General features: G+C 37.2%; 1 protein-coding gene across 2 annotated transcripts in view; it reads right to left on the bottom strand.

Annotated features, from left to right (window-relative positions):
• DNAH12 (dynein axonemal heavy chain 12) overlaps nt 1-16,389 on the bottom strand; it is a 92,018-nt gene that overhangs the window by 26,746 nt on the left and 48,883 nt on the right. Inside the window, exons 37-51 of one of the 2 annotated variants that reach the window (XM_083602808.1) lie at nt 15,653-15,804; nt 14,325-14,463; nt 13,606-13,772; nt 12,985-13,240; nt 11,626-11,925; nt 9,495-9,673; nt 7,434-7,626; nt 6,490-6,651; nt 5,815-6,009; nt 4,830-4,963; nt 3,756-3,918; nt 2,880-2,960; nt 1,787-1,963; nt 887-1,018; nt 535-624 (exon numbers count right to left, since the gene is read on the bottom strand). In XM_083602808.1, coding sequence (XP_083458934.1) covers nt 535-624; nt 887-1,018; nt 1,787-1,963; nt 2,880-2,960; nt 3,756-3,918; nt 4,830-4,963; nt 5,815-6,009; nt 6,490-6,651; nt 7,434-7,626; nt 9,495-9,673; nt 11,626-11,925; nt 12,985-13,240; nt 13,606-13,772; nt 14,325-14,463; nt 15,653-15,804 — 2,520 coding nt within the window. The remainder of the gene's footprint in view (nt 1-534; nt 625-886; nt 1,019-1,786; nt 1,964-2,879; nt 2,961-3,755; nt 3,919-4,829; nt 4,964-5,814; nt 6,010-6,489; nt 6,652-7,433; nt 7,627-9,494; nt 9,674-11,625; nt 11,926-12,984; nt 13,241-13,605; nt 13,773-14,324; nt 14,464-15,652; nt 15,805-16,389) is intronic. The other variant, XM_083602809.1, reaches the window with a different exon arrangement.

Raw genomic sequence — 16,389 nt, 5'->3', positions numbered from 1 at the left:
TACAGCCACACTTCTGCTTGTCCCATGTTTCCCAAGAGCTTTTTTAGTTGCCCTGCTGTTTCCCCAGGAAGACCCACTGTTTACCACATTTTTTATGTATGCAACCACGGCGGCTCAAATTTTAGCAGCCCAAAGATGGAAAGTGAGCGAGATCCCTAGTAAGGAAGTATGTTTAACTTATAGAGTAAGAGAGCAAGAAGAATCTTTATTCAAAGAGGAGTGTAATTTTTTTGCTGAATATTTAGAAAATAATTGTGTACAATTAAATGCTGGTAGCATTTAGATAAATTCAACAGTATGGTAAAGGAGAAACAATTAGATTGGCTATAGTAAAATATGCAGTAAGGATAAGTAAAATGAACTATGAAAGGGGAAGAAGGGAAGTCAAGTGTTACATGGTATTATGTAAAATGTTTATTTTGAGATGTATAAACTGAAAAATTAATAAAAATTGTTATAAAAAAAGAAAATTGGAAGGAAGGAAACCACTTTCACACTGACTCTAGCAAATAAGAACATACATACGAAACTTACTGGAATGTTATCCTTGTCATACTCTCTCAGATCTCTTAAGAAATTCATGTCACCCAAAAGTTTTTTGCTAGGTCCCCAGTAGTCTAAAATCTTTAAAAGAAAGTTAAAGCAGTATGTAAAATATTTCAACACAAAAGAAAATAAGAAAATACAAAAGATGCTAAAGAGCTATTCAGATAATAATTAACAATGTAATTCACATTTTTCATGAGATTTTGAGCAGTATGATGGAAGCTGAAGCTTCCTGCATGAGGAAGTAAAACTTCCATGCTTGAAGATCAAAAATATTCCCTTTGTACATCCTAGGAATTTTGTAATTAGATATTTGTTGTTCTACTGTCAGCTTTTTTACCTTTCCTCCAATCCCTGAAGGATCTGCAACTTTTTCAGGTTTTATGTCCTTCATGACACAGATGGCAGCCATAACAAGTTTAACACCAGATGGTGGATTCTTCATTGATTTCACAATTGTAATATCTGAAGGCTAGAATGAAATAGATTGTTGACTTCTATTACAGTATAGAATGCCTTAAAACATGATATATTAAAACAAAATCAGTCTTCATGTTGAATTTTTCACCTATATCTAGGATTTATCTAATAATATGATAAGTCAACACATAACATTTATGTGACTTATTTATGTCAACATATAGCAGCTGGAATCTTTAGAAATCCATGGTCCAATTAATTCATTTTTATCTTCATATATTAAAATACGAGCAGGCAAAAGAGTAAAGCTAAGCTGAACCCTTTACAAGAAGTTAACTCTACAAATTGCTGATACATTAATCACCATGACTTGTATGGGGAAATGCCCCATTCACTCCGATAGGAACTTCCCCATCACCACCACCATCATGCAAATAACAGGCCTGGATGGAAATGTCTGATCCGGACAGCAGGGACCAAAGGGTTAAAGTCCCCTATCCCACACACCAGTGTCCTGAACAAGAATGGACGCTTCATGCTGATTATGTGGGGGAGAACAAAATATTGTATTTGAGGGCAAACCTAGTGATTAACATAACCTGCAGTTTGACTCTGACTGGCCATGGCTCCCCAGGGCTTTAGGGAGAGGTTTTTCCAATCACAGGCTACCTGATCCTTGAACTTAGAATGTCAGGGAATGAAAATGGGACCTTCTACATGCAAAGTATGTACTCTACTGCTAAGCTTTGGGACCTCCCCTTCAATTCATCCATATCAAAATAATTCCAGGTCATGTTCTTATTCTATTTATTTAACTTGCCTTCAGTGTATCAAGTGCAGACAATGCTGCCTCTAGGGCTGGAATGGCCTCTGCAAGATCACTTTCACATTCATTCTTCAGTGCTGTGGCTTCTGTTGCTTTTTCTGTAGCAAGCTCTTCATCTATTTTTACAGTTTTGCTTTTTGCTTCAACTTCTGCAGATTCTTTCTCAATTATCTAAAGAAAGAAGACATGAAATGTTCCATGTAGTAGAATAGTCCTGTAGAGCTCCATCAGATTTCTTTGTTAATTTATTCAGAAAAGCTATTATTTTAGAAAAGATGAATTGATGTTATAAAGGAGAACTTTACATAAGATTCTAAGCCCCGATTCCAATCAGCTGATATAATACAGCTAGAGGCACACTTTGTAGTTACACCTTCCCTGAGGTGCAGTGTGGTAGAGTGAAATTATTACAAAAAGGGCCGCAGCTGATATTTCAATAAAAGTGCATGTGTGTGTAGAAATCTAGACCTAACCTGTTAATTAACAAATAGCATACTGGATTGCAACTGGCCTGAAATAAAGCAAACTGGACATTCCCCAGCTGCCCTTTGTTAGATGCCCAGTTAAGCTACACCAGCATCATTTATTTATTTTTATGAAATATTTATTAAGATTTTTCAAATTCAATACAAAAAAAATCAAAAAGAACAAAAAAAATGCAAAAAAGAAAAAAAAATTTAAAACACATGAAATTTACAATTCCATATTTTCATTACCATATTTCCCAGACTTCCCCACACCTCCCCTTCTTGTATTCCAATTCAAATTGTTTGTTCAACAAGTTCCTATCCCCAATTTTTAACCTTTTAATATTTAATTCATTTAAAAAAAAAAAAAAAGAAAAACCAATTTTAACTTACAGACATCAATATTTGTACCTCAATACACAAACCTTTTTCTAAAGTCGACCCAAATTCCATTCCACGAATTTCCCAATTTTCATATTAATAACCAAAGAAAAGTAAAACAGATCATAATTATACACCCTTTGAATTCTCAAACCCCACCACCCCCAAGCTACACCAGCATCATTTAGAGCACTGTGTGCACTGCAGCATTGATACATCTTTAGGAACAGAAACGTTACCTTCATCATATTGGCATTGTCCACTTTAGCCTGCTCCAACTTAGGCTGCAAATCAACTAATTCTTGCTTCATTTCACCAACCTAAAATGAAGAGCAATTTTCCATGAGTTGTTTTAAAGTATGGCAAATGGGGGGAAAGATAAATGAAGCATTTAAATGTGTCATTAAGAAATACTTACTTAGGGGGAAGTCCCACTGAACGCAATGGGCCTTACCTCTGAACAAACATTGGATAGTGCCATAAGCAAAGTATTATAAGACAACATGATTGATTCATTCATTTGAAAGATTTTTAGACTTGTTTACATTTAAATATCCAAACAGTTACCAAAAAAAGAAGAGAGTACAGAATATAATATGCTCTAAAGATAGAATAAAACTAATTTCAACACAGTCAACAAGTTTTAGGAGTGAAACACAGAGCACACAGAAACAAATGAATGAAAACAAAGGGCAAAACAAACCAGGCTACCTGCTGTGTTTTCTCTAAGTTGTGGTTTGTTTTAGTGCAACTATGGTTGCACCATACCACACTTCCTGAACCTCACCCCTTCCTTCTTGCTCTTGTTAAGCATGAGCAACAATCTGTTTTGAGAAGCCTGGGAAGCTGCAGTGCCCCACCCACATCTCCTCACCACCCTTCTGGATAGTTGGGATTCTGGACTACACTGCAGAGAATAGTATCAGTGTTTCTGACCAGCATCAGATAAATAATATGGTATGGTTTGGCTGTTGCCCAGTGCAGCTGAAAAGCTGCAAGGACATAGTAACTAGGGTGATGATGTGTTGAGCTTATGCCAATACTTGAACAAATCACAGCTTCACTCTACATGAAAACCAAGAATGGGTAAGCAACCTTAGTTACAATGGACATACCTGAGATTCAGCGAAAGCTAGTTTATCTAAGCCATTAGTATATCTTTTCTTTGCTTTCATGACATTATCTCGGTTCTGAGTTAAAAGTTGTTGGAAGGAAGCAATAAGTTCAAGATAGGAGGTAGGAGTAACATAATTATGTCGTCCCAATTGATTCAAAAATCTGTGGAATGAGAAAGAAATATTTCACTCTACCAGGTATTAAAACAGAAGGATCCATTTGTTTCATTGAGCATCTGATATTATCTGAACATTTGTCAAACTTTGCAAGCCTATGATACTAAATGCTTTTTCAGACAATCGGCTTCTTCTTCTAAGCCTATCTCCTGCTATTTATTACTAGTGAGGTGAATATTATTTTCAGTTTTGAATAAGGATGGTGAGACTGTTGTACGAAGACAATCTGGGAAAGCTATAACAAAATGACTCACTAGCAAAACCTATTCCATTAGTTTAGCTAAGGGTCAATCTAGATATGACATGGATGATCTGTGAACAGAATCTTGTGTTGTTGTTTTTTAATTTATTCTCCATTCCTACCTGAGGTGGTGCATGGGAGAAGCAAACATTTACCTGATTTATCCCCCTATGAAGCTGAGATTTGCAATGCAGAGGAAAATACACAAATATTGTGTGTGTGTGTAAGAGAGGCTGAGATCTAAATCAGGAATATGGGGAGGAGGGAGGCAACACTCCAGCATCATAATCTTTATCTGAATCTCTCCATCTCTTTGCTTAAAAAAATAATGCAAGAGATCCCATTCACACACCTCATGCTTCTAATTTGATCCTGAGTTGAGGATGAGGCTCTTGCTACGCATAGTCTATTTACTCTGGGTAAATTCAAGTCATATAAATGAGATAATCTAAAGCTGGCTTACATAATGCGTTCAAGCGTTACTTCTAAAATATTTTGTTTATTTCTGTACTAAATTTTAATTTTGTTTAGCATTGTTATTTTAATGTTATTGATCAGAGTCATAAAAAGACTTTTCTCTACCCTTCTAGTATTTCCCTCCCTCCCCGCTTTTATTTACAACAGCTTGCTTTATGAATGTATTTTTAAAAGACCACCTTTCAGAAAGGGACAACACGGAAGTATGGAAGTGTTTACAGATGGGAACAGCTTCCTGACGTTCATTGTCTGTGAGCTCAAGCCTTTCCAAAAATTTAATAGCCACACGCTCAAGAGCATCTTCAGGCCATGGCTGGAAAACATAAGAATAGAAACACTACTTGTGATATTCTCTTCATTATTAAGCATAGCACAGCATATTTGAGTATGTCCCCATCAGCAGTTCTTCATGAAATCTGCTGCTAGCAGTTTGGGAAAGGAGGAATGGTTCATATTATTTTCCTGCAAGTCAATGTCTGCATTCTACTTTCTGGATTTCTTATTCCCCTGACAAACAAGCTGCAGTAGTCAACACAAATCTTCTGTTTCTAGTACTATCTTACCCCTTCAACCAACATCCCTCACTGCCTTTTCCTGACTGCATCCTAGCTTCTTCTGTGTATTTCCAGGCATATGTTAAGAAGAACTCTTACATAGGTTTTAACCTCTTCTAAACTTGGCCTACTATAAGCATGCTGTTTATTGATTTTAAGATTTTTCGTAAACGTGCTAATTCCCTTTTGATGTAATCAGATTTACTTCTGATTTATCTCTGTTGTCTATGTTAACTCTTGGGGTGCCAAACTCTGGAGTAATCCAACTCTCAACAGCAAAAGATCCCCAGAGCTGAATGTCAGATTGCCTGTGAATGGCACACTTTATAATACAAACCAGTGTGCTTTGAGACAATTTGCTGTGGAGGGAGTTTTTAGTTTTTTGCTTTTACAAAAGCAACCTTACATTTATAGCACAAGTTCCCACCAATTCACTGTGACCTGGTAACAGATGTACATGGTACTTACAAAGCTGGATTACTCTCTATGGGAGGAGGCATACGTAATTCTTGCAACGTGAGAGAACATGTAAGAGAGGCGAAAGCAAGCTTCTATAGGCCAGACTATATTGAGGAAGCTATATTGAAGTCTCAGTACATAGTTTAAGTACCTGGAACCAGTCAATAGTACAGCAGTTGATGAGAGATGGGAACTGTCTCAGTCGGTTGCGAAAAGCATCACCAATTGGGCTGAAGGCTACCACAACATGCAAATTGTCTTTGCAGCGGTTCACAAAGAAAGCAAATAAAGCCAAGGGACTGAGCTCTTCATGCTTACTGCCTGCCTGGGCTACTGAACGAACACCCTAAAGGACAATAAATGTACCAAAAAGAATTACAAAAATTCTAAAACATGATTCTGAAAAGTAATAAAAAATAAGTAGTATAATCTATGCAGGATAAGACAAAGAAATTATATTTCTAGTTGCGAGTTAGATATCAGCAATCTTTGTTAATATGCAAGAAAATCATGCCTGTTAAACTAGTTTATAAGAGCTCCTAATCAGATGTAATGACCTCATTATGAGCATAAGAAATATTCCTCTTTAATGCTTAATCTTTAAAAGGGAAATAGCACATAGCAATTAAAAATAATCAGCTACTTGTGTTAGCAAAGCAGATGGTTGTACTCAGCCAAGTCCTTCTTTAAAAAGATCCATTGAAATTAATAGTTTGAACTGAATTCTAAGCAGTAGGTTTACATATTTTTTTAAAGCAATGTTTATTTTAATTGTAACATTATACTTTACGAGAAGTAATAAATTATGCATTTCTCATCATAGCACCTCCATAACTTCTTGCTTTTCATCAGCTGCAAAAAGGTTGGGGACTTCTCCAGTGTTTAGCACACTATCAACATCTTCTAAAAATCCTTCTTCCTTAATTTGTGTGTCTGTGATCAGAAATACAGTCTTCAAGCCCTTCACGCCGGCACTCCTCAAAAGACTCTAAAAGCAACAACAAATATTTAAGTACAATAAATGTACTTAAATGTATTCAATAAATGCTTGCATTAAAAAAAATATTCCTGGGTGCACATCCTAATGAAATGTGTTGCGTATGTCTATGCTAGATGTACAGAAATGTTTGATTTGTGTAAAAAACAGAACAGTGAAATGAGAAGTTGATTGGTAAATCTTCTGATGGTGGTGGCTGGTCCTCTTCTCTGCTGCAAGAATCAGTTGTCTTCTGATGGTGGTGGCTGGTCCTCTTCTCTGCTGCAAGAATCAGTTGTCTTTTGAAGGGAAAGGACACCCAGCTACTTGCCAGAGGAAGAGCAAGAGCTGTGGGGAGGTTTATTCCCTTCAAGCAAAAGTTCATAGTTATGAATGGTTTTTAACTACCTGGCTTTAAAAAGTTTAATTCATAAAAGCTGCCCTTTACTGTTCTGTTCAGGACAGGAGTTGCTGGAGCAAGTTGCTCTTGCATTTAATCCCCTTTTAATAGCACTCAGGTTCGGGACTAGTGATACAACATAGGGAACAGGCATGTAAACTCCACTCCTCACACTGTACTGCTCAGATTGGAGTCCACCACCACTATTTCCCCACAACCAATTCATTCTTCCTGCTAGAAATCACTTTGGGTAGAAAGGGAGACTGCATCTTCCTGTGAGTTTTCCTAGGCTCCCAACTTGTAAAGTTACAGTTTGCATCCAATAAATAAAATAGCATTGAGCAATATAAAGCTTACTGATTCCAGCCTAACGCCAACATATATAAACCTTTACCTTCAGATCGTCCCTCCACTCGTTCATTCCGTAGCTCTTAGAGATCTCTGGTTGGAATATATTCATTTTTGCCATAGATGTAGCTAAACGAGTCATGGACTGACGCCCACTTCCTCCCATTCCAACAAGTAAGGCATTACCTCCTGACTGCTTGAGCACACGGCATATCCGAGACAAATGTTCTAGCACATACCTATCACAAAAAATATATATACATCATTATTAAAAACAAAGATCACAAATCTAGTGCTTATAGTTATACAGACTCCCAGAGGGTATTCTCATTTCTCTCTCTCTTTGGATAATCCCTCACCTTGGCTTAAGTGGGCAGCACTAACACTTCACTATAGTTCATGGGCATAGCTAGGATTTATGTTGGGGGGGAGGGGGCAGAATCTCAGTTAGCTAAGTATTTATTATTGTCCAGGAGGAAATCACCTTTATGTCCAGGAAAATCTGACTTCTATGTCGGAAGTGCAAATTTCCTTAAAAGTTTGGGCAAAAATTAAAAAAACTCAAAAAACTCAACAACTTTTCTGTCTGGATTTGAAAGATGGCATGGACTTATTTTATTTCACTGGGCTATCCGATTCAGACTATATGACCTTAGGGAGCATGGAAGGGAGTTTCACTACTCACTCTCTACTATCTGACGTTTAGAAGACATCTGAAGGCAGCCTTGTTTAGGGAAGTTTTTAATGACCGATGCTTTAATGTATTTTTAATCCCCCGTTGGAAGCTGCTAGAGTGGCTGGGGAAACCCAGCCAGATGGGTAGGGTATAAGTAATAAGTTGCTGTTTTTGTTGCTGTTGTTGTTGTTGTTACTACTACAGTGGTACCTCGCAAGACGAATGCCTCGCAAGACGGAAAACTCGCTAGACGAAAGGGTTTTCCGTTTTCTGAGCTGCTTCGCAAGACGAATTTCCCTATGGGCTTGCTTCGCAAGATGAAAACGTCTTGCAAGTTTGTTTCCTTTTTCTTAACACTGTTAATACAGTTGCGACTTGACTTCGAGGAGCAACTCATAGAACGCAGTGTACATAGCAGCCTTTTTTGAGGTTTTTAAAGACTTTGGTGATTTTTGAAGCTTTTCCAAAACTTCTTTTGCAGCCACTTGGCAAGTTAAGCTTTTAAAACTTTTTTGGGGGGTTTTGGATTTTGGGTTGGGGTGTTTGCAATTCAAGGACTTGGTGTTGGGGAGGGGTTTGCAAGAATCTGGAAGCTTGTGTGTTTTTTCCTGCATTTTAATGATTTTTTTGTGACCATTGGGCCACTCTGCTGTTTTTTTAAAAAAATTCTGGATTTGAATTTCAGTGTGCTGGGTGGCTGGGGGAACAGTTGGGGAGGGGTTTGCAAGAATCTGGAAGCTTGTGTATTTTTTTCTGCATTTTTATGATTTTCTGTGACCATTGGGCCACTCTGCTGTTTTAAAAAAAATTTATGGGTTTGAATTTTGAAATGCTCTTTACAGTATGTGTGACTTTAAAGAGCACTTAATAAACTCTTGTTGTACCAAATTTGGCTTTGTTTGGACTTTTTTTGACCATAGGAACGCATTAATTGATTTTCAATGCATTCCTATGGGATTTCGTGCTTCGCAAGACGAAAAATTCGCTAGACGAAAAAATTCGCGGAACGAATTAATTTCGTCTTGCGAGGCACCACTGTACTACTACTCTGGATTTAGACTTTTTGGCCAGATCATGAAAGAGTGCTGCCACCTTATAAATTGTAGGAGTAGGTGCATTTAAATTTAAAGCAAACAGTCTTTTACACACTGTGGATATTTGAGAGGATATTTACTAAAACTTTTCATGGTAATGCATGTGTATACCACCAGCTGTGGCCTTTTTGAAACAGCTGACATGTTTCAGCAGATTGTACAAATAGTTGGTGAGAATCAACAAGTCATTTGATTAAGTGGATCATCTTAAGTAAAATTCTGTCTGGAAGCACCCTCAGAAGCAGCCCCAGATACCACAGTTCTAAAGAGAAATAATCCATACAAACCCTAAGACAAAGTACCACATAAATCATTATAAATAAATAAAGGTATGCACCTGAAAATTACTAGGTTCATTCTTGTTTTATGAGTTTGGTTATATTCATCCAAACACAAATCCACAACATCACTAAACATTTGTACACTTGGAATTTCAAAATAAAGTCTTTCATCTCCTTCAAGATCTGGATTCATGTAGTCTCCAAACAACAGATTTCTCATATCTTCCTCAGTTACCTATTGGCAGAAAATAAATCGCATATAGTCTATGGCATAGCAGTTAGAGTGTCAGACTTGGGCCTGGGAGGCCAGGGTTCAAATCCCCACTCAGCCATGAAGCTTATTGGGTGACCTTGGGCCAGTCACTGCCACTCAGCCTAACCTACCTCACAGGGTTGTTGTGGAGCTTAAATGAGTAGGGAAATAACTATGCAAGCCACCGTGGGTGCCTTGGAGAAAAAGATAGGATACAAATGCAATAAACAAATAAGCAAGCCTAAATGTCTTAACAACCTATTTTAAGAAGGTAATAAAGGCCCCGTTATAACATAGGATCTTGTGGTGCCTTTTAGAAACTAAAACATTTATTGTGGCATAAGTTTTTGTGGATTAAAACACACTTCCAATCCTCAGTTGGAGTGCATGAATGCTATCCACAGGAGAGAGAGAGAGAGAGAAATTGTACAGTGGTACCTCGGGTTAAGTACTTAATTCGTTCCGGAGGTCTGTTCTTAACCTGAAACTGTTCTTAACCTGAGGTACCACTTTAGCTAATGGGGCCTCCTGCTGCTGCTGCGCCGCTGGAGCATGATTTCTGTTCTCATCCTGAAGCAAAGTTCTTAACTCGAGGTAATATTTCTGGGTTAGCGGAGTCTGTAACCTGAAGCATATGTAAACTGAGGTACCACTGTAATCCAATTGGAATGTGGTGGCAACTGTTGCTAAGGAGCCAGTGATGGCAGAGGACGGTTGCGGAGGCCAACAGTCACTTTGGAGAGAAAAAACCGATGGCACATTAGGGATCCGAAATAAAAATAATAATAAAACCTTGTCTGCAGTCAATTAGAGGAAGCAAGGGAATGGGAAGGAAAGTGAAAGTAAAACCTAAGAGAGAAAGGTTTGTTTCTTTGTTGTTGTTTTTCCTGAGCGGAGATAAGAAAAGAAACGAGGAAAGTTTGAAAACGGACACGCACACAATACTATAAAGTGAAAGGATATAGGAGGGAACCAAAAAGGAGTAGAAATGAAGTACTGTTAAAGGTAAAAACACTTAGCTGACAGAGAAGATCAGAGAGAGCCGGGAGAAAAGGACCTGATCCGTCAGACAGGAGAGAAAAAACTGAAGGGGACTGAGCCTCCCTCCCAGAGTTCATTGCTCTCCTGCCTTCGTCACAGGATGGGAGTCGTAACCCAACCCATTTGGGTCCTCAGTAACTGTATCAAATTGTAAGACAATTGTCTGACAATTCTATGTACAATTTAAATATATACATTCACAATAGAAGTTATTCCTCTTTTCATTTTTTTGTTTTGTTTTGTTAACTTAACATTATACAATTATATATATTTGCTGTTTCAGTCATTGGCATTTTGCATCTGGCCCCATGGGCACAGGCAACCCAGCTGTGATGTTTTCGTAATATAAATATACGGGACACATATGGTCTCAAATAAATATATTTATCTACTTATTTATTTGTGTCTAACAAAATGTCTATTATTTTATAATTGTTGTGTGTTGTGTGTGTGTGTTGTTGAAATAACTGGACATGAGCAGGAGTTAATTTCCTTCAATAGCATAAATCACCTCATGGGTGAACTAATCACAGGTGCAAGCTCAGCCGAGCCAGTTGCTATGACAACGGCACAGTGTCTTGACTATATCTGTGACAAATGCATGTCAGCTCAGTAGTGTGTCCGTCTGTTAGTCAGCATTACTTATCAAGTGTTGCATCTTGAATTGCTAGACTTATTTACAGCAATTGAGATACTTTATGTATCTATATGTACATAAATAATATCAATGTTTTCCTAATCCCCAACAGACAAGATTGCTTTTTGCACATGGAATGATACAAGGTGGTATGGTTTTGCTTTGGTTCCAATAAAACTAGTCAGGCAGAAATACACATGAATATGGGAGAGAAAAAGAGAGTGATCATCTTGTAATGAACAATATGAATACTCACTGGTGCATTTCCTTGTCTCAGATGTGAAAACACTGCATCAAATGATTCTTTGAAATGTTCTTTCACAATATCCTTCATTAGTTTGAACAGCCAAGCTCTATCAGTGTCATCCACAAGGCGGTCATAAAATACTCGAAATACTTCATGTACAAAAAGACGCACCATTGTATGCTTGTTTACAACTGAATCCTTCTTGATGAGCAAGCAGCCTAGGATAACTCGTGCAAAGTCACGCAGATTGAATGTATAATGGGATTTGGCGGGTGTTGGTAACAGGTTGTCCATGGCCTTCTTATATACCTTGAAGATTGAAAGAAAAAATAACAAAACTATTTAAATTAAGTTTTGTACTTAAATACTTTTCATACTTAGGGCACACAGATGTTTCTTGCACTCTTGGTTTAGTACATGTAGAATATTTCCCTGTGAATGCAGAATCTAAAAGAAAAACTGCATTGTTGTTGCTCTGCCCTTGAGACAATGTCCACACTGGCCATAAATGAGCTACAATGAAAGGGAAGGACCACAGAGGACTGGATGCTGAATAACTACAGAGCATCAGATTCCTGAATATCCTCTATGCCGACACATCCTTAAAGTGCTATAAGAGTGAAGTCAGAAAACAGCCGAAATATCAGTACTGGAGCCTCTATAGCTGTGTATAATATATGAAGAACTGAATAATACTACATGGCATTAAATTGAACAATATCAGTATTGCAGATTGAACTATAGAAGGTAAGCAGTCATCATAATGGCTTAATGCTAGGCTATCTGATGGACTACATTCTCCCATATGAACCTGCCCAGGTTCTGAGATATTCTGGGTAGGCCATTCTCTCATTCCCTCCACCCTCACAGGCAGATTTGGGGGGTGGGGAGGAGAAGGGATTCTCAGCAGTTGCTTTCAGACATTGGCATTCCCTTCCTAGAGAGGTCAGACTGTCTTGCGATCCATCCACTGGCAGCAGAAACATGAAGAACAAACTAAAGAAGAAAGTAGCATTAGAAACTATTCCCCCTTGGAAACTAGCCAGAATAGGCAGATATATATACCTTTCATCCTAAATGGTTAGTCCATAGTTAGTCTAATTAATCTGTAACAGTAAAAAGCACTTTGAGTCAAGAAAAGGAGTTTTAATTGAATGTGCATGTGCAGACATACACAGAGATGTCTGAACTGCCCTCTGAAATCTTAATTTCAAAAGCCTTTTCATGTGCCTTTCTTTAAAAAAAAAAACAGCTACGTGCCTTTCAGAACTGATATGCCTTTGAGACCCTCTGACCCAGCTGGAAGTCACCTATATATTCTGCCTGTGCAGGTAAACCAGAAATGTAGTGTATATATTGGCATTGTACCTCCATAGTGCCACTGACAATTTGGTTTCCAACTGTGAAGTATTCTGGGATAAATTCATTTGCTCTGAGGTAGAAAGATACAACAGTAGAGAAAATCCGGACCATTGTTTCATCACTAAAGGTATTAATCGTGCAAATGTTGAAGTGTCTCAGAAAACGAGGTGTGACTGGATTCCTTCCACCACCTGGTGGACCCATGGCAGCCATCAACTGTATTTCAACTAATACAATTTTATTTGTATCTTTTAGGTCATACCTTCAAAAGAAATAGAAGTATGATCATCAGACAATTATACATGGAACAGTACTTCTGCACTTGGAAATCTCTCATGTATAGTATCATGGAGTTTGTATTCTGCAGCAATAATTATATGAACACATTACATCAACATAAGATACCTCCTTTATTTTTATGACTAATTTCAGCAAAAACAACAAAAGAAACTTAGATGAAGATGAAAATTAGAGATGGACACTCTGAATATCAGTAGTCTCGGACTTATAAAGTTTTGGCCAATGTTCACAAATCTAGTTTACAAATGCATTACATAAAAGCAAACTATAAAAATTACACTTTTCTTTTAACTATGTACATAAAAATAATTTAGTCTGAATAGTTACCAGATGCCGTGGTCAAAAAACTGTCTCAGAAGTTCAATAGGAGGCTGTGCTCCATACTGTTCTAATGCAGGCATATTCATGTCATCCACAAAGATTATACACTTCTTTCCCATAGGTGGGCCAAATATTCCTTTCCGTCTCTTGTCGAGCCTGGCCATAATAATGTTCTAAAATTCAAAAGCATAACATATTTCTTAAGGATTAAAACCAGCTCATTCAAAAGAACAGTTAATGTTGTTTCCAGAGGGAAGTGTGCATAATGGGGTTGGTGAAAGCCGACTTTTTTACTGCCTCCCACTCGCAGAAGTTTGTTCATCCTCCCACCCTATTCAGCAACCCTCAGGGGAATATTGTGGGATCTATTGGAGAGAGAAGGGAGCAGGAAAATCAGCTTCTGCCAGCTTGTTATCCATGCTTTTCTCTGGAGCCAATCCATCAAATTCTAGCATGTATTCTATAATAAATACAGGTGTGTCTAAAGGTAAGTTTATTCTATTAATTTATATTGACTGCATTCACCTACTCCCCAACCATGCTTGCTAGCTCGTCTGCCTGCTGGTCTGTTGTCACAGAGGAGTTGCCATGGCCGCATGCTGACAGCCATACAAACTGCAGCATGACAACAGCCTTACAATTTTATTATATAATGAAATATGCAGTTGTAAACTGCCTGAGGGCCCATTTGCATCAAAAGCAGTCTGCTGTTTATTTTTACCAACCTGAGTCTGGTTGGCACTGGTTCGAGCAGAAAAATTAACAAAGAATGGAAAGTAGAGATTCTTTTCTACATGGTTCATTAGCTTGTCCTTCACATATACAGATTTTCCAGTACCTGTTGGTCCCACAAAAAGCAGCGGTCTTGGAAAGAAATTCATATACTTGTATTAGTTTCTCATTAGTGTAGACATATTGTTTGGAAATTAAACATAATGCTTGGAAATTCTCAACAAATAAAGACTGTTGATGGTAGCATTTTTACAGCGATTTATAAACATATCACATTTTTCTGTTTGCATAAATATATAACTAAAATCACGGAAATGTAAGAGAACAACTATAAATAAAATGGGATGTAGAAGTATACGTTAGGCAAAAGACTCTTAGCTACAATTCCTGAATTATATTACAGAGTTGGTCCCCGTAATTTTATTCACAACTCAAGTTTTTTTATATGAACAATAAGTATTTCAGAGTTTATAACTGAGAATTATAAAATTATAAAGAATATTTCTAAGACCAGACTAGTGTAGATTAATGTTTCTAAACTCTTAACTAGTGTCACTTACTTTTGAGACACAATGCAAAGTGATAGTTTACCTTTAAAGCCATAAACAGTGGTATCGAAAGGGCTGCTTTTCCCTCAAATGAACCTGGATACTTCCACTTTGGAGGTCAGGTAGAGGGCCTTTTTGGTGGCGGCAAACAAATCATGAAACTCTTCACAAACATATTCATCTAGCACTTCTTTTTTTTACTGTTTTTCAAAGTCCAGTTTGAGCCATCCAATTATTCCACATCTTAATTCTTATAATGGCCCAATTTGTCTGGTGTGTGTGTGTGTGTGTGTGTGTGTGTGTATCAGCAGGGATCCCAAGTAGTCTGCACAGCTTGAATAAGATGGATCAGTGCATTTAAGCCCCAACATTAAACTGGGGTTAAATATGAAACAATCAGTTAGCTTCAACTGCGTGCTGTGTGCATCTATACCATTTATTTCAGCAAATGGGAAACTTTTCACATAGATCTTGGGCAAGAGCCATGGCTTTGAGCTGGAATATACATACTAAAAAGTGCAGTTGGGAACAATTCAAAGAATCTTAGCACCCTACTTCTTGATGACAATTCTCAGAATTAACCCCCCAATTTATTATTCTGGAAACTTAAGGAGCACACAAAAACCCCAGCTGGACACAAATCTAAGAGGATTGTTTTTCTGGGGGTTTTATTTCTTAGAGTATTTCTTGGAGTATTAATAACATTATTAGAATAGTATGATCTCATGAACAATGAAAACATTTTCACTATTATAGGAAGCAATTTTTCTTACTTTCCATATTTAATGCACAATTCCATCAAATAGGTATATCTCACTGTGTCCATTGTTGGGACTATAATGTCTTGAACCTTAAGATTTTTATCATTATAATTGATACTTTTAATGGCTTCATTCCAATGCATCCAACGGCCCTTGCCTTTCATCTAAGAAGAAACGCAGAAATAAAGTTTTGCAAATGATACGGTACGGTTAAAATATATTCAAAATTGTTTCACTAGAACTTGATGCTTTTAGCATTTAGTTGTTGTTGTTTTTTACACTTTCTTCCGCTTTTTTTTTTTAAATATTTTATTAAGGGTTTTCTTGTTTTACAGTGTAAGTGTAATGCCTCGTATTTTTTTCTTCCATGTAACATTTTTACAAATCCATTTCATTTGATGAGGCATTAGGGAGAGAAGAAAAAAGAAAGAAAAAAAGAAAGGGGGGTGGAGGGAGGGGAGATGGATGGGGGTGCGGTCGGGTAGCATTTACTTGTTTTAAAACATTTAATTGAATCTCAAAGCAATGGTTTCAAAATTATCAGCATTATAGACGTATAACATTGTACCCTCCGAACTTGAAGCATGGGAAGTCCTATTAAAAATTTATAATTTGGCAGAATATTCAGATTATTTTACATGTATATGTATAATTTGGAATATTTAATGTGATTTGATTGGATTGTTATAGTGGAAAATTTAATAAAAATTAATTTTTTAAAAAATATAATTTGCTACATATTTAGGGTA

Source organism: Podarcis filfolensis (assembly GCF_964270895.1).
Source record: "Podarcis filfolensis genome assembly, chromosome: 2".
In the NCBI taxonomy this organism is placed as follows: Eukaryota; Metazoa; Chordata; class Lepidosauria; order Squamata; family Lacertidae; genus Podarcis; species Podarcis filfolensis.
The sequence above is the reverse complement of the archived record's forward strand: the minus strand, read 5'-3'. Positions and strand labels throughout refer to the sequence as shown.